Genomic DNA, 27,939 nt, shown 5'->3' on the forward strand with positions numbered 1-27,939 from the left:
ATTTAATCTATGGTTTCACTAATAAATACCACATAGTTTACTATTTGAAACTGTTGGTATTTTAAATGATGAACAATAAAGGTGGACAAAAGAAGATATTTGTTACAGATTAAACTTTGAAGTGTTTATGGGTAAAAAACAAAATACTTAAAGTTGGAAAAAAAATCCTCGATGTTTCAGTTCAGGGTTCCTTGAATGACAGGTCTTCTGCATCACGTGACAACTCAGGTAACAACACCTGTGACAGCAGATTCCGTGTGTGTGACAGGAAGGAAAGCGTGGGAGTGGAAGAAAAAAGGGACATTAACGGCTTTTATTTAAAAGCAGGCAGGACATAAAGTTGTGAATAGATTCGAGCTTACCCGTGCTAATCTCGCCCTCCCTCTCTCCGTCTCTCTCCCCGTGACGTCATGATACTGGGCCGGGTTTGCGACGCATTTTGAGTTTTTACGGCCGGGAGCTACAGCGTTCCTGTGTTTGTCTGTGTTTTCACGCTGGCGCTGAGTGTCTTCACTCGTGTCCACTTCGCTGTGTCTTTAAGTAAAGACACAGAGGCGCTCCGCGGAGCTGAGCTGGATTTCTCCGCGGAAGTAACTTTGCGGCTGCTGCAGGGATCCTCTCCGTGTGCTTTCCCTTCGTCCTCCGCTGCGTTTCCGACATGAGATCAGGTGGATAGTGTTTCCTGCTGGATAAACGGAGTACCTGTGCTTTAAAGTGAGTATCCTCCGCTATGAACGGCGTGTGAAATTTTACGTTTATCGCGTGTAAAGCCACTGAATAAGCGCGCAGCTCCTCGCTGGGTTGTTTGCGCTGGAAAGTTAATCCGAACAACGAAACTCTGTTGTTGAAATCTCCCCGCGTGGATTAACTGTGAGTCAGGAAAAAAGCATAATAACTTTATTGTTTGCCTAGTGAGGAGGGGAGGGGGGCAGTGAGAAAGCAAGCAGCAAGGGATGATTCCCCCACACACACACACACCACCCGCTGCTCCCATTCAAACCTGTTGCTCACCGCTCATGTTTGCGGCTGTCAGGACAGCTGCTGGACCCCGCTGTCCCACTCATGTGTCTTTCTCTGCACAAGTGTTGGTGACACATGGAGATAAGAGGGGGAGGATGGCGAGTCATTGTGAACCTGTGTTTGTGGTAAGAGTTGTGAGGAAGCTTGGTTTAGCGGGACCTGAACACAAAACGTGAGGTGCAAGTATAATTTTAGCACTGTTTTATTTTTATTTAAAAAAAAAATATTAGGCTCCTTCACAAGGGGTAAAATAATGAGTAATAAAACTGTAACTGTAATAAAATTTAGGTTGAAGGTTCAGGATAAGCAGTTTTTCCCACATGTAAACCATTTAGGCCTTCCACTGCAGGAAGCTCAGTGGGACTGTGATTTTTAAGGCTTTTTTTCAAGTGGGGTTTATATTTAAGTTTAAAATGCTTCTTTCTCTATCACATAGCCAAAAATATCAGGGAAGTGCGGGATTTCTGGTGAGAAAGGTAACCCAGCTGCCTGTGCATTTTTCAACTGGAATTATAATTTATTTATTTTCTTTCTTTCTTTTTAAAATTTGTCCAGGACTCGGAGCCTGATCTTACTTCTCTGAAAGAGAAGCATGAAAAGCCTTAATAATAGTTGTATTAACCTGTTTCAGTCATGGTCTCAGGGTTGTATGGAGTTTTGTGTATTTCAGCCACTTATTCTGCTTTCTGGAGGGCAAAAAGTGCTACAATAATAGGTGCATGTTCAACACCTCTGTTGGCCCCTGCGGTGATGCTGAAGTTTAGACTGTCGTATATAAACTCCGTGTTATGAACAGACTGACGCTGTGAGAGCAGTCAGGAGCTCCAAGGTCACAGAGTGTGCTGTGTCTCTGCACTGCATTTGTAAATCTGAGAAACTTTGGCAGAGAAGTACTGTCCTCTCTCTATCTGTGTGCGTGTGTGTGTGCAGTAGTGAGAGTACAGGCTATTAGTTATCAGCCCTGATTCTGCAGAAGAAAGCTAATGAAAGCACACCACAACAACAGTGACAACTACCAGCAAACAGCAGAGGTAATCAGAACCCTGCAGTTCGCTTTCTGGTGCTTCACTCTTTAAACCCCCCTCTGTTTTCCATCTCACTCCAGAGTTGTTACCTGTGTATTCAGCTTTGGTGATACAAGGCGTGAGAAATTTCCGCCTGACAAACATTCGGGTGAGTTTTTTGTTCTTGCCTGGCAACTCTGTACTCCACCATTTGCATTTGCAGGTTACCAGGTATCATTTAGAGATAATTTAATACCTCAGCCCTAGAAAATGTGCCTGGCTGTTAAATTTAAAGCGTTTATCAGTCATTGTGGCTTCATGTAAACATGAGAGTTCCTGTGCTTTAATTAAACATATTCCCACGGTCCAACAGCTTTAAGATAGGTCAGCAATATTTGAAGGGGCCTTCAAACTTGTGAAAACCAAATAAAAATGTACAGAACTGATCTGATATCTAATTATTTGTAAGGTTTTTTTTGTTTGAGGGGTTTTTTGTTATAGATTGAGGGACTTTTTTACTCCACATTAGCAAAACTGAATGGTCTTACTTGCAAATGTAACTTTCATATTTTCAGAATTTATTAACTGCGGCACTTTTTCCTTCTTTGGTAAAGCCAGCGAGATTGTGACATTGTTATACATCATTATATCTGAATTTCTGCTTATTTTTAAGTGTTTTATTAATGAAAATAGATATTAGTCTTTAGTTGGTGAAAATGACAATACTGGTTTCTTTGCAGGAAGGTCACTGACTAACAAGTTACTACATGGGGTGATGAACATCTGTGCTACTTGGCATAATAGTCTAATTTATAACGCTGCCTTAAAGATATAGTTTGACTTTCTGAAGTTTATCAACACCTGAGTGCCGTAAGTGCATCCTTAGAAAGTTAGCTATGTGAGGTATGCCTGAATGGAGAAAAACAATTAGCTTGGAGGGGAAAAAACTGTAATGCATGCAGAGCAGGTGTCCTTAACTAATTATGCCAATAAAATATAACATCCACTGGCGGGTGGCAGTGTTTTACCTGTAGTTCTGGTGATGTTTCCAGATATGTGTTGCTGGGTTGTTGTTGTTGTTGTTTTTTTATACTTCTGTTTTCATCTCAGGGAGGCTTTGCATTTTCTTAAATAGAATGATGTGTTAATGATTTGACTGCTTAAATAATGATGGCATTACCTTGTTTCACTATCTTGTGGTGCAAATTGGTATTGCATCAAAGTGCAGCAAAGTGCTAGTGCGTGGTTGTACTTGATATCTGTTCTTGATATCTCCTCAAGTCATAGTGGCTGTTTTTTCACACCCTGTTGATAGCTTTAGTTAAATTTAGAGGGGAAAAGAATAATACTAATAAAAATTAACTTTATAGTATCTTTCCAACTGAAAATGGTACGAATGTTTCACATATAGGCAAAGAGTCGCTGCTACCTGATTTAAAAGGAAAATAGACATTTCTGTGTTATTTATGATGAAAAGAAATGCATTTTATACTCAGTAACTTCTTAAAAATCAAAGTCCTTGTGATTTTCCTTTGATCAGGAAGACTTGAACCTAAAATCTGTTTCAGGTGCTATTTAAGATTTTGCTTTATCTTAAATAACCACTGAAAAATCAGGCTTTTCATACTGCTCCATCATAAATGGACTGTGACTGCCATTTAGCCAACTGATGCTGTTTATAGAAAGAGAGAAGAAGAGAGACATTTGTAAGTTAAATAGAGCCACATCAAACGTATGTCTGCAGTACAATCAGAGGGATCATTCCTAACAAATCCCTCTGTGTACTGTATATTTGGATCTGGTGCCAGTTCAGAAGCAGCCTTTCATAGTGCGGTCCCCGTCATTACACCGCCTCTCGATGTCTCTCAGAGTGCAGACCACCCATAATGTACAATACGTGAAACAGGCCGGAGGACAGCAGCTTCGTCCAGAGCTCATCAGCCCGGCTCTGCCCCACTGACCAGACAGGCTTTCTCACGGTTCAGCCAGGCATACAGCAGAGGAGGTTAAATTAAGGAGGGGGAGGAGATGGAAAACGCTTAAAGGGAAAAGGAGAACAGGGAGATGGAGATATTGAAGGGAATTTTGGGAGCAGATTGAGAGCTAAATGGCGGGTGGTGGGGTGAGAGGATGGTGAGAGATGGATTTTTTTTTTTTTTTTTTGCAGTAGGAGGGAGGGGAAAATACAGGGGAGCTGTAACTACACTGATTGTTGTGTTTAGGGAGGGATGTGCTTGTTTTGCTCAGAGAGGACAAATTATAGATGTTTGAGGGGGTGATGCAGTGCAGTCCTGTCCCATTTTGCCTATTTGTGACAACCAAACAATCAAGAGCTCAACCAAGCGGGACACTTCCTGTCCAGCCCAGCTGTGCCAGCCACAGTCAGGTCCAGAAATACTGGGCCTGTGTAATTCCTAAACAGTTGATGCAGAAAGTCTGGACTTTGTTTTAAAGTCAACTGTGGTGGTGGACAAATATTTATGACCGCACCATGTGCTGCCTAGATGTTAGTTGTCCAGTTTATTTAATCCATTTGCACATGTGAGATTGTTTTGGAGTGATTCAGATCTCTGATCAAATAGGGCTGTGCGATTTGACCAAAATCTCATATCCCGATATAAGACATTGATAACGATATAAATCACAAAAATTTAAAATTTTCTGTAAATTCTGTGAATCTCGGGCAGCTCCACTTGCGTGAAGTGTTTCCAGCTGGGCGTCATGTAGCTGGAGTCGAATGTTTTAACCGATGCATGAAACTATACATGCCGTTTTCTTTGTAAGCATTTATTACACGGTGTGCTGCGGGGAAAAGCCTGTTCCAACGTTTGAGTGTATGGTTTATTTTTTTAGCACCTGGCGGCTCTTTTTGGCTTCTCATCTGTAAACACCCTTCATACTCTTTCATGTGATTCAATTTATTTTGAAAAGTCTCAAAAGGATCTTGAACTTTATTGTGAAAGGTTTATGTGTAAACTAAACCAGCGGACACGCGATGGTTTTACCGTCGTTGTTGCTAACGACAACGCATAAAAACAGGCGCTTGTCCGTCAGTAGTGTGGTTATATTAAATATAAAAGAAAGAGAGAACTTTAAGAAATTAAAATAGCCACTACAGTGACCATCAAAACGATGAAAAAATATTGCCGTAAACGTTTATTTTGCGACGCCACGAAACAAGCGATAGCGTAAAATGAAACGATAGATGTTTTTATATCGTCATCCGATATATATCGTTATATCGAAAAGCTTGTTAGGCAGATTTTACTTGCATACAATGAAATTGCTTTTCAAACTAAGCTCAGTTAAAACTTTTACTCACTTCTGCAAAAAAAACCCCGCTTGGCTGCTAAATTATGCAGAGCATTTAACCTCTGGTTGAAGTTCATATCTGTTATATATTTTCTGTATTCTCTATTTCAACTTTTTTTTAAACAGTAAAAGCTAGAAGAGTGGTGTCTGGTTTGGTCTCCAAACACATTAATTTATGTGTTTGTTTTGAGATCAGTGGGCTTTTATAGGCCAAGATGTTAAAGAAATATGCAAAGAAAAATGCAACTTCAGCAAAATGTTTTTTTTACTAACAAGCATACTTATTTTTGTGCCAATAGTTTGAGACCTTTTATGAATAGTATAACAAAATTTTTTAATTGTCACTTATGACTTTGTCTTCCAGCATTCATGAAAAAAGGATAAACAGTCTTTTTTTTCATTAATTATATTTATGTTCTTGTTGTTGTTGTTGTTGTTATTTTGACCCCTTTCTTAAAGCTGAAACTTGCAGTTTAATTCAGATCGTGTCTCTGTGACAGGAGGAGATCCTTCCATCAACAAAATCTGTCAAGAGGAAGTTAAAGATTTCAAAAGGTGAAGATGAGGAACAATCTTTCATGGTTTCACCTTTGTCTTTGGAGTTTTCTCCTTTGGTCTGATTTTGGCAGCGCGTAGCTAAGGTGTTGGCAGGCTGTCAGCTGTCTGTCTTGTAATTTAGTTTAAGTTCAGATCCAGTCAAATCAGCTGTTCACTGATCATATATAACAGAAAGTGTGGGTTAAGGCAGTGAGCCTGTATCCCCTTACATAACAGTAGTAGTATTTTTCCATCAAGTTTGGCTGTTTGATAAACAAAAATGTACCTGGTTATTCTTCAGGTTAGTGCACTTGAATGGACCGTTTTTAACACGCTCATTCTGTGTTGTGTGCTGGGATGAATGAGTTACTGACTCATCTCTGTTGTTATTTTGTCCTGACAGGCTTGTGCAGTTATCATCTCCTGATTGAACTGCATGCCTGGACTCACTTGTCCTTTCATGTAAACTTTGTCTTTGCGCCCACACACTTAGGTTTGTTCATGCAACAGTGAAGCAACCTGTGAGAGAAGAAGGTTTGCTCTCAAATCAAACGGGATCTCTGAGGTCAGAGCTCCATAATCTGTTTACTGTTTGCCACTCGGCCTTTGTTACTTATGAATCTTATCATTTCTTGGCTCTTGAAGGCCGCAGTAAAATCTTGTTTTTTACCCACAGCCATTTGGCTCAGAGCTCCGCATATTTCCAAATGCAAGAGAAAGAAAAAGCAGAGGATTTGAAAGCCGCAGGGCTCTTTGATTCAAGGCCAGACCGCCACAAATATGAGATGCTCAATGTCATTATCAGCCCTCACATGTGTTTTTTGTACTGATTTCCTGTATGTAACAGGCCCCTGTGCTTTGTTGTATATTACAACTTAATCAGTCAGATAACTGTTTGTATTTAAATGTAGGAGTATAAGGTTTGTGTTACTGTAGTGTAGTAATCCTCCTCAGTCTTTTGTCATAACTTTTTATCCTTCCTTTAGGCAGTGCTTTCTTTCAGTTCCTTTCAGTTCAGATGCATTGACTGACTGTTTTGGTGTCTCAGCCCAAACACTAATGATAGGCCTCTGTGGTGATTTATTCTCCTCTCCCTGTTGTCACCAGACTCATTATAACTGGAAAGAGGCATTTATCATCCATGTTGTAACTGTGCTGTTGCAAGTCAGCTGCGAGTCAGTTCTGCTAATGGGAATTAAATCCAGAGTTGGGAGCTGGGTGGGGATTCCAGGGAAAAAACTGAATATGTGTTCAAGTGTGAAGCTAAATTTTTGATCTGGTCAAAAAAAGTCTGCATGCTTCAGCTTTGCTCACTAAACCTAAAGCAATAAGAGTGGCTGTTGTCACACATGACTTCCAGATGCTGTTGTTTGTTTTTTAGCATTATTAGCATTAGCACCAGTGTTAGCTTTCCCTGTCTGCTTGTGAAATGCTGACTTGTTGACTCTGTTTCTCGTATTTTAAGGTTCTGCAGTTCTTCATGTCGTGTTATTTGAACAGAGGCGAGCTCCCAAAAACTGTTACTCGGCCCCTCAAAAGTTTTGTGATCAGTATGCATGCGTAGTAGGTCTCACAGTTTTCAGTGTGGACAATAAGCTTCCGAGTAAAACAAACCACACAGCAACATATTAATAACAGCATTTGTCCATCAGGGACCCTCAACAGGAACTTTTATTGAGGACAGTTTAACCCTCATCCCACTTTCCTGTTCTGATGTGTTGATATTAGCCTAACCACAGCTCTGTAGTTAGCTAGTCCAACATCACTAACTCCTGAAGTGATCATTTTATTGGAGCTGAAGAAATTTGGACCATTTTGTATTTGTTTACTTTTAGGAACTGAATCAGCGTTTGGAAATGGTGATAGCGACAGACTTCTAATCTAATTCCTCCTGACCTTCTCCAGTCATTCATACAGAGACATAAACATAACAAGCGCTTCTTGTACAGATGTCACTAAAATTCGTAGAAGAGAATAAAAAAAATAGGTTAATGACCTTTGAAAATGGATCTCTCTTTACAGTTTACATTTTTATAGTTGTCCTGTAACTTCAATGGCTGTTGATATAAGAGATGATGAAGGAAAAATACTTGAATTTAAAGCAAGGAAATATTGACTAAATATAGAAAAACTTAAATTATTTGATTATTTGTGAGATTTCACTGAGCACTGAAAATTATTTCATAGAAATACAGAACAGAGTTTAATTTAAATAATTTTTTTTTTTTACTTTTCTCTAAAGCTTGGTTCTTATTTACAGTATGAACTGGTAATGAGTCTGTATCTCTTTCTGTTTTCATCTTAGTTCATCTCTTTTCCAATGGAATCTGTCTTTGATAATCCTGTTTAGAAAACTGAGAGAACAGCTTTGCATATATAAATCACAGCTGATCTGTCTACCATTCATTTCATTAGATTTTTTATCCTATCAAGAGGAAATAGCCTTTTTCAGACACGTTCATATTACTGGAAATACTTGGTTTGTTTTAAGGGGAAGCTTCCTGGATAGAGTGCAAGGGAGGCAAAACACATGACGCTCGTTTACTAACCGTTCTCATATGCACCACATGTGAGGAGCCGTCGGCTTTAAGATCTGCTGCATCCCATCTGACTGTGTTGGGAATTCACCTACCTCAACCTCTCTTAAATAACTGCATACTTGTCATAGACTTGTGACTTAATAATAATGATAGTAATGGATTGCATTTATATAGCACTTTTCGGGGCCCTCAAAGCGCTTTACAATTCCACTATTCATTCACTCTCACATTCACACACTGGTGGAGGCAAGCTTGCTCGGAGTTCCCACTCAAATTCATTGAAGTTTATATTTGTCATGAGTTGCATACATGGCTTTTTGATGGTTGTAATCATCTCTTGTCTTTCATGTTTCTCTTGTTTCCTGCTTCACTTGTCTGACCTCTGGTAGCTAGTATCATGCTGTTCTTGACAGATATCCTAGAGGTTATTCTGCAGGTGTCGAAGGGAGGGGGAAACGGACAATAGTTTCCAGTTCCTTTATAGCTGTGCTTCCAGTCCAGATGATATATAATCTCTTCAGCAAGTTTGGGATTTACCTCAGGGTCTCTCCTAGTTAGACCTCCCCGGGACCTCGTTAGCTTGTTTCTTCTGACACAAAGGAGCAGTGTCTCTACTGCGAGCTCCTCACCCGATCTCTGAGGATTAACCCAGCAGACTCGTTTTTGGGTAACTAAATGGAGCTCATGACTTTTTCCAGTTGAAATGTGATACCAATACCTTGGTTTTGATTATCTGCTGGTACTGACTTCTGATCCAGTGTTAATGTTGAATTAATAAACTTTCTTCCTCACTAGGAGGAAGAGACTGTGAGTCTTTCCCTAGGGTGTAAGGAAGCATCAAGCTAAGGTTAAAATTTATTTTCGTAAGTAGGTAAAATAAAAGGTATTTATTAATAAAATATTGTAGTAACAACAGGACCAAGAGGAAGCTGCACCGGTTTCTCACACTCCATCTTCCCATCAGTTGTGAATATGATGCTGAGATACCTGAACCTCCTGTGTTTACAGCACCCGCTCATCCCCGGCACACAGGGAACAGTCAACAAGAAATAAATGTTCAATCAACTTAATGATTGAACATTTGAAGATCATGAGCATTTCTACTTTGATCCATCATTTAACATTTGCCTGCGCCATTCATCGGCTGCTTTCGCACATCTGGCAAATCGAGTGAGGTTTTAAGATTTGACTGGAATACTTTTTTTTTTTTTTTTAGTCCTTGGGTTTTCCTTTAGTTCTTGATTATTTCTATTTTCATTTTGTGTGCTCATTAAAATGCTTAGAGTACTTTGTAGGTAGGGCTGCTCGATTATGGCAAAAATGATAATCACGATTATTTTCACTGAAATTGAGATCACGATTATTTGACGATATTTATTTAACCCTTTAAGACCTACTATAGAACCAAGTCCACCAGAGCTTATATTATTTTTTTACATGCTGTAGTGCCATTTGTGGGAGCATTTCAAGTTGCTATACATCAATACAACTGTTATAGCCCATATTTTAATAATATGTATGCTTTAAGTCCATAGTAATTACATAAATTGCAAAAAAGTGCAATAAACTACAAAAAAAATTTGAAAATCGCTTTTGTTTTGTTTACATATATTTCTACTTGGAGAAATTTAAGAGGTTTATCCCTCAAAACTTTAAATACAATAAAGTTGCAAAAAATAGTTTACAACAACAGGAAATTTATTTTGAGTGTCTTCATAGTTTTATTTTGGAGATACAGCAATTTTTATATACTGCAGGAAAAACAAAAAACAATCCTATGATGCAAATTTGCAAAGAAAACAGCATGTGCATCATTTCACTTTGGGAAGTGTTACGAACAGCTGATAGGAACGGCAAAGCGTGTTTCTGGAATATTATGTTTTTGTTCCTGCAAGCGCTTTTTATGCAATTTTTGCAAAGCTATATGTGGAACGAAACCGTGACCGAGGACAAGCTGATGGCATAAGATGTAAGTACAACTCCTCCGGTTTCATATGCAAAACAAATTATTGTGCTAGCTTACACGGTTCAGGTTCTACAGGGATTTAACAATAGTTACGCAAAACGGAGCGTGCTGCTCTGACCGGCTTTAAAGGGTTAACAATGACTTTAAAAAAAGAATATAAAATAGTGTGCAACACCACTGAAGTTTTTTTCTTTTAAACTCTCTTTTTAACCAACGGCAGTCACTCTCCAAATAACTTCTGCTTAGCTTTCCGAGCTTCCCTCGGGTCCTCTTAATCAGCGGTCTCCAACCTTTTTTGCGCCACGGACCGGTTTATGCCCGACAATATTTTCACGGACCGGCCTTTAAGGTGTCGCAGATAAATGAGGGAGGGGCTAATAATCGGCTCAGTCATTTTTAATGATCGTTGAAAGCCCAGATCGTAATCGTGATTAAAATTCGATTAATTGAGCAGCCCTATTTGTAGGTACAGTTAGTTTTTTCTTTGCCGACGTTGATCCTGATTTATTTTTCTGTACTGATGTCCTCTGTCTGTGCTGCGTCGTTGGCTCTGAACCTCTCATTTCTCAGTGTGTTTCTAGGCGGGTCTCACTTCACTTCAAACGCTCCTGCTGTGAAAGACTTTATTACCACAGCAGCCTGTGAGCTCAGCAACATGACTCATGCTCTGTTAACTTGTGACCCGCCCAGATCGCCCTCTGAATTGCCTCATCACGCCCTCTATCCCCCCCATCCTTACATCCCAGCATCTTTTTCATCACTTTGTTTTCGACTTTCTCCTGTTTTTTGTTCTTTTCATGAGCAAATGGAGCGAATGAGCACAGTATTTTGTAGAAAGCAGCTGTTTTTAACAAGCCAGCTGAGTCATTACATCCTCAGAATCCTTCTTGTGCAATGAAGCCGTGTAAGATTTTACTGTCCTACTATAAATATACTACAACTGAATTTTTTCTTAGTCATAGACTCTCGGAGTGGTGATGGTACACAAACCAGCCACACAATGATGGTTGTTGGATTGTTGTTGGATTCAGACTTTTCCCTATCACTTAAACTGTTCAACTAAACTAATAATGAACACGACTAATAATGAATAACCAGAACTGCAAAAGACAGTGAGGAGTAATGCCAGTGCTGAGAGGGACCCATCAGGCTCTACCTTCTGTCTTTATATGCAAGCAGAGGATCGTTTGCAGCAAATCACAACGACTGATGCTGAATGTTGTTCGCAGAAACAAAAATCACACAGAAGAAAATAAGATTTAGCCTTTTAGATTGTGATATTTGGAGTGGGTATAAAATTGATTTGGTTCAGCACATCTGTGTAGTTCAGAAAACATTTACTGTGATTTTAACATTTTTTGCACCGCTTCATTAAGTACATCAAAAAAAATCATCAGGTGATTTCGCTGAGGTGGGAACTTTTCAGATTTGACTTTTTTAAATATGTAATGAGCACGCCGCTCCACCTCACCTGTCAGTCACCTGCTTTACCTGATTCCCCTGCTTGACTACAGGGAGTGGCTCTTTTCATACTGGATCCAGACTGCTGTTTTCTAACATATGCTGGTTTTTGTTTCAGTCAACCACAACAGCAGGTGATTTTATTAAGGTCACTAGCTAAGTGTGGACATCTGTCAAACATGAGAAAACATCATTGGCGGGACAGACTGCCAGTTTATTACATGGCTTTTTTTCCACTTGCACGATCTGTTGAGCCTCACGTGGGCCTGTGCTCATGTTGTCAAGTATCAGGGACACGTGGAGGCTTTTTCTGGGAGCAGGATGGCAGAACCCTCAGCTGAAGTAAAAAGCGAGTGTCAATCCTGAGTCGGGCCTCACAGTCCTTCCAACAAGTTAAATATCGAAAATATTAAAACCACTTCTTTATTTCGTCGTCTTATGGCCATCTAATATGAGTCCTCAAAGGAAAATGTTGCAGGATGAGATAAAGGGCGTTCTGAGACATCCTCCCACTTGCACACGGTGATAAGTTGAAATCACAATTATTTTTAAGTGATAAGTGCAGAATCGTGTATTTGTCTGTTTTATCTGGCAAAATGTGAGCTGTTAATGACTCACTACAGAGTATGTACGTGACACGCCGCGAGTGCTGCCAAAACTGGCCAAAAATCACATTTGATTAATGGTTAAAAAGAAACAGGATTTTGAATCATTTGACTCTCGATTAACGTCTGCGAGAGGCCAAAGCAGTACAACAAAAGATGACTCGATTAGTATGTTTGTTTCAGCCTAATCGTGTTTTTAAAAACGAATTGAGTCTGTCTCTCCAAAAACACACAAATTTACACTGACAAGCAAAGCAAAGATTTAAATACTTTTTTACGAATAAAAATATCTGCTAAGAAAAAAGCACGAGGGCTCTCAGAGTTGACTGAAAGTACTTTTGCTTTGTCTTAATAGTAACATTGGTAGGAAACACCCGGTTATCACCTGCAGATTTCTTGAAACTGTTTGATATTTGAGTTTACTTCTGCCGAGCTTGAAGCTCCAGCAATTCTTACTGTGTAGAACACCTTTATTTGACTGACCGGTTTCAGTTTGTGGACTTCATCAGGTTCATCATAAAACAGAGAGCCACATGGGGGAGAGAGAGAAGCGCTTTAAATATGATAAATGAAAAAAGAAAACTTAAAATAAAGAAATGGTATAACTGAGTGTTTAAAGAACAGGTAAAACAGAACACATGATAAAAGGAGCTTAATCAAACATACGATGCAAATTAAACCCGAGGCATTTTAAAACCATGACAAGAAAATTGAGACTTTTAGAAAGTGATTCATTGAGAAGACTTCATCCACAGCCTCTAAAACCCTTAAATGAGATGTGACTTTCAAAGCTTGACAGCAGTTGTTTTCGAGCGTCGCTGCATGTGAGCATGCATGTGTGTTTTACATATTTTACTTGGGAGTTTTACATTTGCATTTTCTCCTTACTGTTACTTTCTGTTAGCCTTCATCCCTTTCCACCTTCCTCCACACAGGTCTGATGCTCGGCCACAGCTGCCATCATGTTTGCCAAAAAGAAGAAGTCTCGTATCCAGATCTCAGCTCCGTCCAACTTTGAGCACCGTGTGCACACGGACTTTGACGAGCAGGAGCAGAAGTTTGTCGGGCTGCCGCGGCAATGGCAGTCACTCATCGAAGACACGGCGCAGAGGCCCAAACCCTTTATCGACGCGACCATCATCACTACTGTAGAACCGCGAAAGGTGAGCGAAAATCAGAGATTGAGTTTATCATACTGATTCTTTAGTGATAGACGATCTAAAATATTCTCGTGATTGTAGTTTTCAGTCATTTTTATACAAAAACAACACACGCTGCCAGCCCTGTAACCTGCTAACTTTACAGATTGTAATGCATCCTCCTTTTTTTTTTTTAATCTCCAGACCATCGTACGCGGCAGCAGGATGGGAACAGAGTCTCTAACATGGCTGCTGGATGAGTTCGACACCATGTCCGTCACTCGCTCCAACTCCCTGCGGCGAGGGAGTCCTCCAACACACCCTCGCAGGGACTCGAGCTCTTCAGGAGGAGGTGGAGGGCAGGAGAACGGAGATCCTCAACACAGACACTACTCAGACAGACAAGACAGGTGAGACGATGAACTACAGCTCCCCGTGGAGTGATAATCGTGCACATTTGCCTCGTTCCAGATTCCTCGGACGTTGGATGCCGGAACTGTTGAGTGCGAAAAAATGGAAAAGCAGGGTTTGTTTTGCCTCTTAGCAAGGTAGAGCAATTCGTCCATTGCTACCAATACAGCATAAAACAAAACACCACTGCAGCACGTTCATGGATGCATCCTAATCTCTGGACTATCCATAGCTTATTTAGTGAGTCACAAATGCACAACAGTGGCAGTACAGATTACAAGTTTTACATATTTTAATACTGTTTACGTTCACTGCCACCATTTTGGATTGTTAACTCGGGTTGATGAGGCTGAGATAAGGGCGTGTTTCAATTCTGACTTCCTCTGGAAGGCACCATTACTCCCTACAGACCAAATGTTTTCAGGACCAGCTAAAAAAAGCTTACTCATGAGTATTGGATTACTTAAGTAGGAGTGAAGAAACTTAGTAAATTGTCATGAAATCTAAACTATACTGAAATGATATTGTGTACTTACCATAAATGTTCTTTTATATTTTAAGTAGTTTTTGTGTTAAGTTTCAGTTTTTGATTACTCTGTTTGTTTATCTTTTGTTTTGTTTTATTACGTGGCATTTTTTCAGGTTGTCAGCACAGTCATGTGGACATCCCAGTCTCAATAAACATCTGCAGCAAAGGAAAAAAATAAAGATATTGTCTGTGTTTTTTTATTTTGTGTTATTTTATTTTTGTATTTTATTTAAGTGCAAGATCTTCTTTCGGATAATTGCTTTTCCATCTTTGTTGGTGGGATAACTAAAATGTATACCACACCCCTTTATAGTTTTTTTCACTTAACTGAAATGACCTCCGTTTACAAAAAATAATTAAACAGAAAGAAAACTGTACGGGAAATGTCTTTGCTTTCGTTCTTCTTGACACAACCTGCCTAATGAGGCTTCAGTCCTTTTGTTCATTCAGATTTGGCATGTCAACATGACCGTGAGTCATCTGTCTTCACTGCAAGCTATGTTTATATCATAAAATCTATTTTGAACTGACAAACACCCTCTTTAATAAACTGTAATAAGTAAAAATACTAAAACTCAACATTTTCAAACAGTAAAAACTCAACTGGAAACAACTTGAAAATAAATAAAATGCAAAATAAAAGAGAAATGCAAATTAATGAAATAATATAAAGTTATTATAAATCTGTTCTGTATTTACATTTGTGTCGATGTGATTTTCAGAGACCGACTCAGACAAGACCAGCAGAGCGGAGGTGACCCCGGCCACCAAGGTCAGCGCGGAGTCCGTCCTCCTCAGACAGATGAGGTGATCCAGGGCCGCCCCCAACAGCAGCCCCGGGGTCAAGAGCCCAACAGAGCCCAGAGGGACAGACAAGGCCCCCCTCCTCCCCCTCACAGAGACAGACGGCCTCGGGACAGAGACCAGGTAGATACCGAAGAACCTGGATTCACATTCACAGCTGTATTATTATTTTTAAGGCTGTTTGATGCTCAGTTCTTGCCCAGTTTTCTTCTGATTGACTCCCCCCTCACAAACAGAAGGCGTCATCACATTTATCCAAAATTAGGTGGAAAAATGTTGAAACTGAGTAATCTGAAGCCTTTTGCTTCACACTGATATCATGATTGGAAATTTGGGCATGTTTGACATGAACATTATAACAAAAGGTTGATTGTGGTTCAGTTTGACCCCTTGCTCCTTTAGCCCACATACTCTCGCAAAATAGTGATTCTTATAGAAGTTGCTTAGCCACAGAATTAAACGCTGTATGAATGTGTGTGAGTGGGTGAATGAGGCTTGTAGTACAAAGTGCTTTAAGTGCTCAGAGTAGAGAAGCACTATGTAAGTGCAATTCCATTCACCATTTATATTAAATATTACAGAAAATAAAAGCGTAACAGGCAGTACAAGCACCTCCTCTCTGTCGGTCTCTCCGTGAGTACTTCCCATTAATTTACTTTCTCTGGATTTTTCCCTCTCCTCAGGATCATGGGGCTCAGCGGGATCAGCCTGGTGACCACAGGCCAAAGTCCAGCTATGTGGCACGGGACAGCAGTCCTCAGTCTCCCAGAGACAAGAGGCCTCTCTCAGGACCCAACATACGCACCCCAAATCTGCCAATGTCTGAGGGAGTGATGAAAACTGCTCAACAAGCCACTCGGCCGTTTAACACATACCCGCGGACAGAGAGCGATGGCGGGCGCAGCCCCACTGGACAGGTAGGGGTGGGAACCCTCAGGGAACCAGTGATAAAATCACAGACGTGTCTAAACTGAGCCTGCTGGCAGATCTCCAGATCAGATTTAGCTGCTTTCTTTGTGACGGTTACCATAGCTCCATAATAATCCTGACACTCGTGCACCTCACGAGATGTTGGAAGATGTTGTGACAGAAAAGCTTCATTTAGATTTAAGTTTGTGCTTAAGTTTGGCTCTCTTTTCCAGGTGGGTCGACACCATGAGTCCTCACCTCAGAACGGCCCCTCTAGCGGCTCCGTCCGAGGTTCCTCTGGCTCCAAACCCCCTATAAGCCACCCACACCCTCATCACTCTTCGCACCCCATCCTGGCCCCCGAGTCCTCCCAGCTCCCGCACACCCCTCACCCCAACGTTCCAGCCCCACGACCCCCTGTACCCTCTGGGCCCGCTGCATCGGGTGCTCCTCCTCAGGGCCGCTCACCACAGAGGGAACCCCAGAGAGTTTCCCATGAGCAGTTCAGGGCAGCACTGCAGATGGTGGTCGATCCGGGCGATCCACGGACCTACTTGGATCACTACATTAAGATTGGTGAGGGCTCCACAGGGATTGTGTGTATCGCTACGATGAAAACCACAGGAAAACTGGTCGCCGTGAAGAAGATGGACCTGAGGAAACAACAGCGCAGAGAACTCCTCTTCAACGAGGTAAAAGATCTGTTTGGTAACTCAAAAAGGTCAGAGTTAACATGCCAGATTATGGCAAAAAGTACACAGAAGTAGGGAATGTAGAGCGTTTGGTTATTCCAGTTGGCTCGTTTGCTCTGCACTTTTTACTGCACTGATGGCCATTGCCTTAACCAGCTGTGAGGTCACTGATCTCTGGAGATCTGTAATTGATATACTTTTGAAAATTTACACAAGGCAGTGTATGAGGTTTTAGGTGGCTTTTATTTTGAAAAGGGTCCATGGTAAACGTACAAACCCAGAAAAGTTAGGACACTGTGTTAAATCTAAATAAAACCAAAATGCATCCTCAGTCAGATTCAATTATGTTTTTGTATATTTAAAATTTATGAAGTTTGATATGTTTTTAACACAATAAACAATCAAAATTTAACCCAGTTTAATCAGCACGGTAAAACATTGTCAATACAAATGTTGCGTTTGTATTTCAGAGGCATTCAGAAAGCTGGCTGAACCAGAGAGGAGACGAGATCTTTCTCTGTTCATACAGATCTGTTTTTTTTAATAGTCTCAAATCTAAAAATAATATTTGATGCTTTCCTGACACCAGCGCATTTTTCCAAACACAGATTTTTATGTTAATACATCAGAGTGGTAGGAAATGCGTGAAATCTCTCCCCACACTCGAGTCAAGATAAAACCAATACAGTAAGTAAGAAGTCGCCTTTAGACACATCTCAGCAGCCTGCGCTGCCGCCTGAAGCGTTGTGGGGTTCACGCTCCATCTCGTCTTCACCTCAGTTGCAGATTTCCGCCTTGGATTTTAAACACTGGACTCCCTTCATGAGTGACGAGGCAGGGCTTCAGTGCGATCAAAGTAATGTGATGATCCTTCCTCTCTGTGTGGTAACTGCAGGTGGTGATCATGCGGGACTATCACCATGAGAACGTGGTGGAGATGTATAACAGCTACCTGGTGGGGGATGAGCTCTGGGTCGTCATGGAGTTCATGGAGGGAGGAGCGCTCACTGACATCGTGACACACACAAGGTGAGAGAGAAACTTTATACATCAGTCATTTATGCAGCACCTCGCAGTATTAAATGGCTATAATAATAACAATAATAAGAGTAAAAATCCACCTGTCTATTCATTTTTCTAATCACTGAGCCATTTCAGGGTTTACTGAGTTCTCCCAGCTGCAATAGTGATATTAATTACCAATATATACACACGCTAAACCTTAATTTATGCGTATGCAGTGAATAAACGTAGAGCCTATGTAAGTGTCTGGCACTGATGCAAGCATGTGTGCACATGTTGATCTCCATGTTTGCTGTATGACCAGTAGCGAGGCCGTTCAAGGCTTTATGAGTGATTTAATAAAGTCTCAAAATGAATACAAACTTTAGCTGTAAGGCGGTGAAGTAAAGCAAGAAAAAAGGTGATGTCAGCTAGTTTCTGTTAGCTTAGCTCCAGTGTTCAAGCTAATGAGGACTGAATGCTGGAATTTAAGGAGGAGAAAATTAGTTCCAATTTTTTTTACTGTATAGATTTGTTTTTTTGCAATGTTTGCTAGTTGAAAGAAACCAAAATACTTTAGGCACTGTACCCATTATATTCCTTTTTCATATGCTTTAAGCCATTTACGTCTGCCCCTTATTAAGCTGTTTGTTCACCAGATATGATTTCCGCCATAAGGGGGCGCTGTCTCCTATCTATTCAGCACAGAAACGTACTGCATTGCATCTATGTCATTTTACATTGTTTTCCACGCAACAGGAGTGAGAGTGTTTGGCAGACTGAATCATCTAAGTCTAAAACGCATAGGGGCTTTTTTTTCTATAAATGTCATGAAGTAAATTTGGATTGGTGTGATGGGAATATTTTGTCATGTCACGTAAATAATTTCTGTCCCTCTGAAAACATTTAGGTAATACATCATGATGGATGTGCTAGTTTCACCACCCTCATCTTGCTGTTTTTATATACAGAAATGCTTAACGGTAAAAGACCGATAACCTGCATGAGCTAATGAAACAGTTCTAGGTCTTATTTACCAAAGTCACTGAAATCTTGCCCAGGCAGGTGGTTATTTTAGGCCTGGAGACTTGCAGTACACTGATAGAAATGATGACGATGAAGAGGAAGCCAATTTGCTCGTTAGTTTACAGAAGTAGGAACATTCAAATTTATTAACATATGACCAGAGAATAGTGAATAGGGTTTAAGCCCCGCTTGTGAAAATGCTAACAAACTGTGCTGATTGTTGTAGGTCAGAAAATGTGATGTTGTTTAAGTAAACAATGATTTGTTTGCTAATTTTGTCAATTTTCTTAAATTTAATCAGATAATTTAATTTCATGTTATTTGGAACTGACTGTGTTTTAGCTTTAATATCTTAAGTTTGTACTAAAAGAGGTCTTGAAGTCTTAAATTGCATTTGTGTTTACATGTAGACACCCTGTGTGATGCGTATTATTGTAGCTCAAGAACTTTTCACTCCTGACTGTGAACTGAATCACAAAAACTGGTGTCTCTATTCGTCTGCAGGATGAATGAGGAGCAGATCGCCACAGTGTGTCTGTCCGTCCTGAAGGCGTTGTCTGTCCTTCACACACAGGGTGTGATCCATAGAGACATAAAGAGCGACTCCATCCTCCTCACTCATGACGGACGGGTATGTACTACACTTCTGTAAGAATCAGTTTAAGTTCCTGTTTTGCAGCGTAACACTCAATAAAACTTCTCCGGAAGGAACAAGCGTTCAGATGTTGTCAACATTTTCCACAGAATTAATTTGTATTTCTCTGCCATTGCTCTGGCATGTGCATCTGTAAATGCAAAAAGACAAAGTCATAGTACTGCATACGCTTTGTGACAATAAATATCAGCGATAATCAGCTGACTTTCATGTCAGTTCCTCTCATGAAAAGAACTTTACGATGATAACCTCGCCCAGCTCTGCAGCCTCAGTGAGCTCCGCACATCAGCGTGTGAACTGGTTCTCCAAATGCTCTGGTTTCTGGTTAGCGACCCTCAGCTCACAGCGGATTTCCAGAGCAGAACAAAAACTGTCTTCTGAAGGAATGTGGGATTTGAGTCACTGAATAAGAGAGCAGCTAAATGCCACTTGGTCATCCTGCCGGTGGGGTCGCGATTGGCAATTGTTAGCTGGTTTGCAGGGACTCACCTTTCAAAATAATTTTGAGGAAATTAAAACCTAAACAACGAAGAACTGCTTTAAATTATGTACGAATGTCTGACATGTTTTTTCCATAGAACCGAACAGTTTTTTTTAAATGTTGGAGCAACACAAGAGAAACCCCAGCCAGCTGATCGGTCAAAGTTTCACAGGAAGGTGAATCATATAGTTCTGTTTTTAAAACAACGGCCTCACACTTGTGGTTTTATGTCAGACCACAACGTAGTTGCTGAGAAAGCACTTTTTTAGCAAAAGACTGTAACAGACCTTTTATCACCGAGCGTCTTCTATTAGTCATACGAAGAAGAGCACAAATATCATAAATCGCAATGTTGTGCATGTCTAAATATAGACTTGCACATGACCGTTGAAGTATCACCAAAGGAGATTCGTTTCCCCTCAGACCCTCGTATGCCTCGGCGGTGCTTGCAGAGGGCAGGAGAGCCCATCGATAGACAGAACTCGCTGATCTCCTGAGCGTTACTGGGGCTGGGACGGCTTGAATTAAAACTTGTCCTCCACTCGATTATGTGGGTCACAGTGACAGATCCTTCTATGACAGGGGTGTTGTTTCTCTGGTCCTATGATCACTGAGCTCTCCACCCCCACCCTCAGTTCCCTTACTGGAGTTTGCACAGTGTTTTTATTTTTTATTTTTTATAATGTGGTGCACTTTCAGTTTAGCAAGTGTAACCCAGGTTTTTTTTTTACTATTCAGAAAAGAGCTCACAGCTGCTGAATGTGCTTGTGTAAATGTGTCTGGTCAGTATGGGGCTGTACATAATGGGCAACTTGTGGGCTGCAGTTTTTTGGGGGGAGTTTTTTTGTTTACTCATTTGCATGTTGAGTGTCGGATTAATCTGTCACAGGAAACCATTTTAAACTAAATAAAACACGTTAAGCGTGAGACTGTCAATTGATGAGGTAGAGCTTTGTGGCTGGCTCACCTCTCCATAGGTCTCTTTAAGGATTAAGACTTTTAGGACTTTGGGCTTATGCTTGACGTTGAGGTGAAGGCGTTTGGTACTTACTCATGATGGTTAAACTTCATGATTAAGAGATGTGAAAAAGCCTTGATGTCAAAGCTAGCCAAATAAACATGCCCGCGTATGTACTGCACACGGAGTGGAGCAGGCAGCAGTCACTCAAACGGAGAAAAAGTGTTTTGGTAAAATATAAGAAAACATTCATCCAAATACTGTCAAACTTGTCACTGCCTTTAATCCAGCCTGCACCAGTATACCTGCCACGTTGAAAGTGTACTAGATATAGAGAAAGGGCAGAACAGTCAGATGTAGAGACATTCAGAGTAGAGATGAGCCTGAAATGTCAAATACGAGGAGTTTTCAAACACTTCAAACAAGGGAAGAGAAGAAATTTCAACCCAGGCCTGTGTTCATATCCATGTAAAACACTTTTATGTAATAATTTCATTCCCTTTAACAAAAAGGCTGTCTCTCCTTTCTTTTTATTCTTAGTTTTAATTTAGAAATTATTAATTATTAGCTAGTTATACAGTGAGCACAGTTGAAGTATGACTCTTTTCTATTTAAATGTGAGGGTGGGGGTTTCCCAGTAAACCATTACTTAAGCAGAATGCACTAACCACTAATATTAATAGCATTATCAGAGTTGTTTTCTGCTGTAGCGCATCACGCTGTCTGCTGTGAGAAAGGACTATGGCATGCGCCCGTAGTGGTGCAGCTTTATCCCTTCTAGTTAAATTTAGTCTCTTGAGGTGCACAAACTCTGCAGGATGCACTGCAGCCACTGACAAAACCAAGCCCACTTCTTGCATGAGTTAAAATAAAATGGCAGCTAGAAAAAGGAACCAGATGCCTCTTAACCACTACTGCATCTGAGACAGATGCCCAATCGCTTCCTGCCTGGTGACAAGCAAGTTTCTACTTTCTACAGAAAATGAAACCACAGTTAAACCAATAAAAAAAGGAACTCATCCTCTGGTGTGTCATAGTACACACACACACGCACACACACACACACACACACACACACACACACACACACACACACACACACACACACACACACAAGCGAACTGTGCCTCTAAAACTGAAGAACTCTGCAGGTCTTGCTGACTTAATGTTTTAATATCACTGCTGCCAGAATTTTCTCACATAGGATAAGTTGATGTAACCGTGACGCTGAATGCGTTCACTGTGTGTGTTGTAGCTCTCTCATCACATCATGAAATCAAAATTCTGCAGAAATCCACACACATTTCTTCATAGAAGACGAGGCTCTATATTGTGTACGATGAAATGCCCAAAAATCAGTTCCTCATTAGAAAAGTTTTTTGTGCTGTTCCTGTAGAGAAGCGGCTGCCGTGTATTTCTGGCGTCGTTACACCTGCAGTTTCTCCTGGCATTGTGATCATCGTCGTTTGGTGGTTTTGTTTGTAATTCTGTTCACATCTCAGTTAATAGCTCATCAGCACAGAACAACCATTTGCCTTATTATACAGTAAATTATTAAACTGGAGCTCAGCAGTTTGCCACCTTTCCTTTTTTTCATAACCTCATAATCATCTTTGATCTGGATTCACACCCCTTTAGTCAGAAAGTGCAGATTCAGATCACGGATGCTAGGCTGTCTGTAACAGCTGTTAAAGCTGCAATCAAGACCACACGTTTCACTGTAACTCTTCAGCCCTGCAGGGCCGAGTTGGCCCACCACTTCTTAATTCACGTTTAATAATTAGAATAAATTCCAATGAGAGGAAGCCTGCTTATACAGTGTAGTGCGTATACATTATACACAGACGGAGGTCTTTGCTGAGCCTCTTCTGAGAGCGCACTTGCTGTGCAAGTCACACATTTGATGCTTCTGCATAAACCACTTTGCGCTTGATCACATCTGATGAATGCTTGTGGGTTGATGTCTTTATGAGCTGTGGTTTCGCCATCCCCTCGGCCTCCAGATCTATGCATGACCAAGCGTTTGTCTGCAGTGACACCAAAGCGCTTTGTCTACTCTGTCGTGAGACAGATAAAGCACCTGCCAGCTCTGTTTAATCTTCCTGTGAGACTCTGTGTCCACAGTTTGCTGCAGTAGAATATAATGAGTAAACGAGCGTTAACATGGCAGAAATGTTTCTATTGTAATGTCTCCAGTAGTGTTTTGGTAGCTCTAATGACCTTCAGATTGTTTCATTTATTTATTGTATGTTGTGTTGGCTACTTTTTCAAACACTGCAGATTCTACAAACACAAAGTGTTAGCTTATTATTATTATTATTATTATTATTATTATTATTTAAATTTCATCTTTGGAGGGAAAAGGGCTCTAAGGGAGGGATTATATTTGCTTACTGACACAGATGGACACCACAGATGAGTCATTCCTGTTCTCCTTTTTTCCAAGTAGACTTGGAGTCCATCTGTAGGGTTTGTGTTGGTTCGCTGTAGTTCTGTTGGAGAAGTCCTCATGGTCCCAAAATACTGGTGGGCACGCAGATGTTTGCTTGCAGCCTTGTGCTCAATGTCTGATGAGGAAATTTACCTCACTTGAATGCAAAACTTTTAACACCCACACAAATCATCATCACCATCTGACAAATCTTATTAGTCTAAATACGGAATGCTGTTGAAACTCAACTATATAAAATACTCACCCATACAGCACTAAAACTGAAAGCACAACTTCCGTACATGTCTAAAGACTGCAAATGTATGAAGGGTGGCAGGTCCTCTAAATGATTTTCTACGAATATTTTTCTTTACCAGTGTAATAATAAACAGTATAAACCCCCCACAACCTTCTTAGAAGAAACAAGTTTAAGCGTATAACCAAAAATAAATAAATTCTCACCGTTTTATTGCCTGTAAACCAGCCTCATAGTTAAAAACATGGCTCAGGTTAACATGAGTCTAAAGTGGCATGTCTAAGGAGTACACTTCCCAGAATAAATTGTTTCCCCGTTGTAAGCAGAGGATGTCTTGCTCCATCCTAGCGATTAGCTATGCAGTCATTTTATTTCCAGTATCTGTATTAGTAGTTAAAGTTTCAGTAAATTAAAAAAATCAAGTCAGAGTGTCATCTGTTAGCACCCTGAATGAACCTAAACGGGTTACAATAAAACATGAAGCACTGACGTGCATGCAGGCTCTGGGGGAAGTAGCGGTCTGCTTATTTGAAAACCGTAGTTTGAAGTTCTCTGGGTGGTCTCGTTCTCTCACGGAGCGCTTCCTGTTGGCAGCTGTGGTGTTTTGGTGCTGGGCTGGGTTTTACTTGCTGCTTGTGGTTTGGCCTGGCAGGGGAAGCAGAATCAGCCAAGCAAGAAGCGTTTCTCGGCAGAGGGGCGAGAGTGTTCGTTGCGTCTGAATGCACCTGCGTTCTGAGCGCTGCATTTGTGTGATGGTTTCATCCTCCTACGGTAAGGTCAGGCAGTGGGTTTTTGTTCTGGGTTGTGCTGTATCGTCTGCTGGAGCTCAGTGACCATCGTGTTCATGTTTGTGTATGGTGGTGTTCACACATGTGCAGTGTGAACCACTTCTCCTAACAGGCCGTTTCATTTCTCTTTGTGAGTAATCTGAACCCAGCAGCCAGCACTGTGGCAGACACTCAGCACAAGGCTCAGTGTCTGAGTGTGCAGCCATGCAAAAACGTTCTCAGAAAGAGGTGTGGATGGCAGCGATGCCTGACTGACATGAGGTCATGTGTGGTTCATCAGATAAACTGTGTGAATATTTATTTTTATGCGGCTGAAACAGTAAACCGATAACCATTCTGGCTCTGTTACCAGGAGTCTATTATCTAGTATCCAAGTGGTGTTTTACACAGAATCAGATTGTATATGTGTGCATCATGCAGGCAGGAAAGTACACCCACACTTATCTAAACAAATGAATGAATAATTGCACACACACACTTGGAGAACTTCAGATCAGCTGAGCTTAAAGTCACTTTCAAATTCAGTCCACTAACTCCACCATCTTAATCTGAAGGTAGCTGCAGTCTTAGCCTTTGGCGTCTATCTGACCCATAACTGAACCGTAAAAGATGTTTGTAACTTCCAGGTATGAAAGGTGCCCAGCTGGGATCACCTTGACTCTATAGAGGTTTTGGGGAAAACATGCCTCAGCTCTCTGTCTCTGTAAACTCTTATTTGTTAGTTTTTATTGAACTGAGTGAACATGAGGGATGAACCAGGGCATCATCATTGGCTCAGTATCATCCCTTCTTTGGTCAGATTGTGTGGAGAACATCAGACTTCATTCATCTTTTATATACAGCTTACACTCTGACTGTAGGGTGAGTGAATGATATCAAGTCACTAGGTGGGGAAACATGACACAGGAAGTGCTGGAACCAGCTGTTTAGCAACAACAGAGCGTTCAAGATAAGAGCTATGGGGACTGCCCACAAATGAGACTCAAAATGAGCACGAGCTGCTCGCTCAAGTAAAGTCTGTTTGAGAAAAGCTGTTTGATGTTAACAATAATGTTCCTGTTTCTTCTTGTCTTCTTCTCCTCCTTCCTTTCCATCTGCAGGTGAAGCTGTCCGACTTTGGTTTCTGTGCACAGGTGTCTAAGGAAGTTCAGAGAAGGAAGTCTCTGGTTGGAACTCCATACTGGATGGCACCAGAGCTCATATCCAGATTACCTTACGGACCAGAGGTAACACTCTGGCTGTGTTGTCTGTCAGGATAAACCTGTATTTTTGTCTCCACCCCTCACTGGTGGTCTCTCCTCTCTGTGTCCAGGTGGATATCTGGTCTCTGGGTATCATGGTCATAGAGATGGTGGATGGGGAGCCACCGTACTTCAATGAGCCGCCACTCAAAGCCATGAAAATGATTCGAGACAACCTGCCACCCAAACTGAAGAATCTGCACAAGGTAGAGCAACAGAAGAAAGGGCAATAAGCTGAAAACACCAGAAATAAACCAGACAGATCAGCTTTTAATAAAACCAGCCTTTGTATGAAACACAGTTGAGTTGGCAGAATTTAGTGTTGCAGTTTCACCTTAGTGACAGAAACACAATCAAAAGCACAGAAATTTTAGTTTTATATGAAAGCAGAACTTCTGCTTCCACAAGAGGAAGAATGGAGTGGTGGTGTTTATGGCCACTGCTAACACAGGTGTGATTATAATTTGTCCTTATTTTAATGTTGCATGAGCGAAATGACATGCAAGGTGAAAGGAGTGTTCAGTAATCTGCAACTTTGATTTCTACTTTGTGTCATCAAGCAACAATGACAGAAGTTATCTGTGGCCTGGCTCAGGTCCTGGTGCTGATGCCACCTGAACTAAAGAGTCCCCAAAAGTTGCTTCTGTTCGTCTGGATGTAGCGTTTTCAGTGGGAGAAACGTTTCATCACTCATCCAAGTGACTTCTTCAGTCAGTCCAAGTTACTTGGATGAGTGATGAAACGTTTCTCCCACTGAAAACACAACTCACCAGATGAACAGAAGCAACTTCTGGAGATTTACCTACCTGGATGATTGAGAATGCATCAAAACGAGCTAAAGAGTATCACATCCATCAGGGCAGTACGCTTTCAGATTAAAAGCAGTGTTCAAAGGGAGCTAAGACTCTCATTTCCTTCTCGATATTTTTAATTCTGGGCACTCCCAGAGTAACTCTACATGATTCACAATTCAAAATAATACTACTTTTATTTATTCTGGATCCCTCGGTGCACACGGTCTGAAAAAAGCTGCTTCTGTGCAGCTTCCATGTGCCTGAGATGACCGTATCAGGCATGTCTGCTCTCAGGGACATAAAAACAGTTTGAGACTGTTTTTGAACTAAAATATTTGAGTCTTTGGCTTGTAACAGTGTTTTTCCTGCCTTTGGGGCTTGTAACTTCATCAGCATCTAAACACAATCGGTAAACATTAAAGTACAAGCTTCAACTTTTATTCATGTTTTAACAAAACAAGTAAACTGTGAGTAACTAACCAATGTGGTTAAATGAAGCATCTGATTGGTTGTTAGATTAACAGCTGGATGTTTTGGCATCAAGCAATTAAAATCTTAACTCTAGCATCAGTAACACCTGGATGTCTCTTTTCTCCCAGGTCTCCCCTCTGCTCAAAAGCTTCCTGGACCGGATGTTAGTGCGAGACCCGGCTCAGAGGGCCACCGCCAGCGAGCTTCTCAAGCACCCGTTCCTGTCGAAGGGGGGGCCGCCGTCCTGCATCGTGCCTTTGATGCGGCAGAACAGGATGAAGTGAGATAATACGCGCCACTAAGACGCCTGGACTCTGGAGATGGTGTTACAGGATACTCCTGCACACACAGGAGTGACCCTCAGAGGTCACAGACAGGAGACGTGAAAACAGGGTGTGCAGGAGTATCCTCTGTGAGTCACTGAACTGCGAGAGTGAATTCCATAAAACAAACAGAGGCAATAAGGTGGAGTGTGTGTGTTTGTGTGTTTCATACATGTGTGTGTGAGCAGCAGAGGAGCCTCCTGTAAACACTTTTACCTGAAGAGCCTCAATTGGAAAGATTAAGAACTGTGGATCTTTTTTTCCTCCTATCTGTGGCCCTTACCTGGATTCGAGGTGTGAAGGTGAGGTTTTGCACACCAGTCTGATGCTTTGAAGGAGCCGAGAGCCCATTGGCTGATTTTTAACATCACTATTGGACAATCTGTAAGCCGATTTTCTTTCTTTCGTTTTTTTTTTTTCCTGCATTCGGAGACTGTCCTCATCACAGCCAGAACTTACTACTGAGAGAGGAAATCTTGTGGCTCCGACTTTATTCTGTAGCCTTAAAAACACTAATTTCCTGTCGTAAACAAGCAAACGTACACTAAGTGAAAAAGTAAACACTGGAGTCGTGGTTTCAGATG

The 27,939-nt window shown here is 41.0% G+C and overlaps 1 protein-coding gene across 1 annotated transcript; it reads left to right on the forward strand.

Annotated features, from left to right (window-relative positions):
- Nucleotides 1-481: 481 nt before the first annotated feature.
- pak4 (p21 protein (Cdc42/Rac)-activated kinase 4) lies at nucleotides 482-27,939 on the forward strand. Its single transcript, XM_085370313.1, has 11 exons — nucleotides 482-714; nucleotides 13,381-13,608; nucleotides 13,789-13,994; nucleotides 15,247-15,451; nucleotides 16,012-16,245; nucleotides 16,471-16,929; nucleotides 17,825-17,958; nucleotides 19,462-19,588; nucleotides 25,627-25,752; nucleotides 25,839-25,973; nucleotides 27,161-27,939. Exons 2-11 carry the CDS (start codon nucleotides 13,408-13,410, stop codon nucleotides 27,314-27,316), a joined length of 1,983 nt encoding a protein of 660 aa, XP_085226439.1. The 5' UTR covers nucleotides 482-714; nucleotides 13,381-13,407; the 3' UTR covers nucleotides 27,317-27,939.

Source organism: Diplotaxodon limnothrissa, linkage group LG14 (assembly GCF_057381915.1).
Source record: "Diplotaxodon limnothrissa isolate DT_005_m linkage group LG14, D_limnothrissa_male_GT1.1, whole genome shotgun sequence".
Classification (NCBI taxonomy): Eukaryota; Metazoa; Chordata; class Actinopteri; order Cichliformes; family Cichlidae; genus Diplotaxodon; species Diplotaxodon limnothrissa.

Excerpts from the sequence above, each read along its gene's own strand:
- pak4 (XM_085370313.1), top strand. The coding sequence starts at position 13,408 with ATGTTTGCCAAAAAGAAGAAGTCTCGTATCCAGATCTCAGCTCCGTCC. Across the intron at positions 13,609-13,788 it reads CTACTGTAGAACCGCGAAAG|ACCATCGTACGCGGCAGCAG; the intron begins GTGAGCGAAAAT and ends TTTAATCTCCAG. Across the intron at positions 15,452-16,011 it reads GGCCTCGGGACAGAGACCAG|GATCATGGGGCTCAGCGGGA; the intron begins GTAGATACCGAA and ends CCCTCTCCTCAG.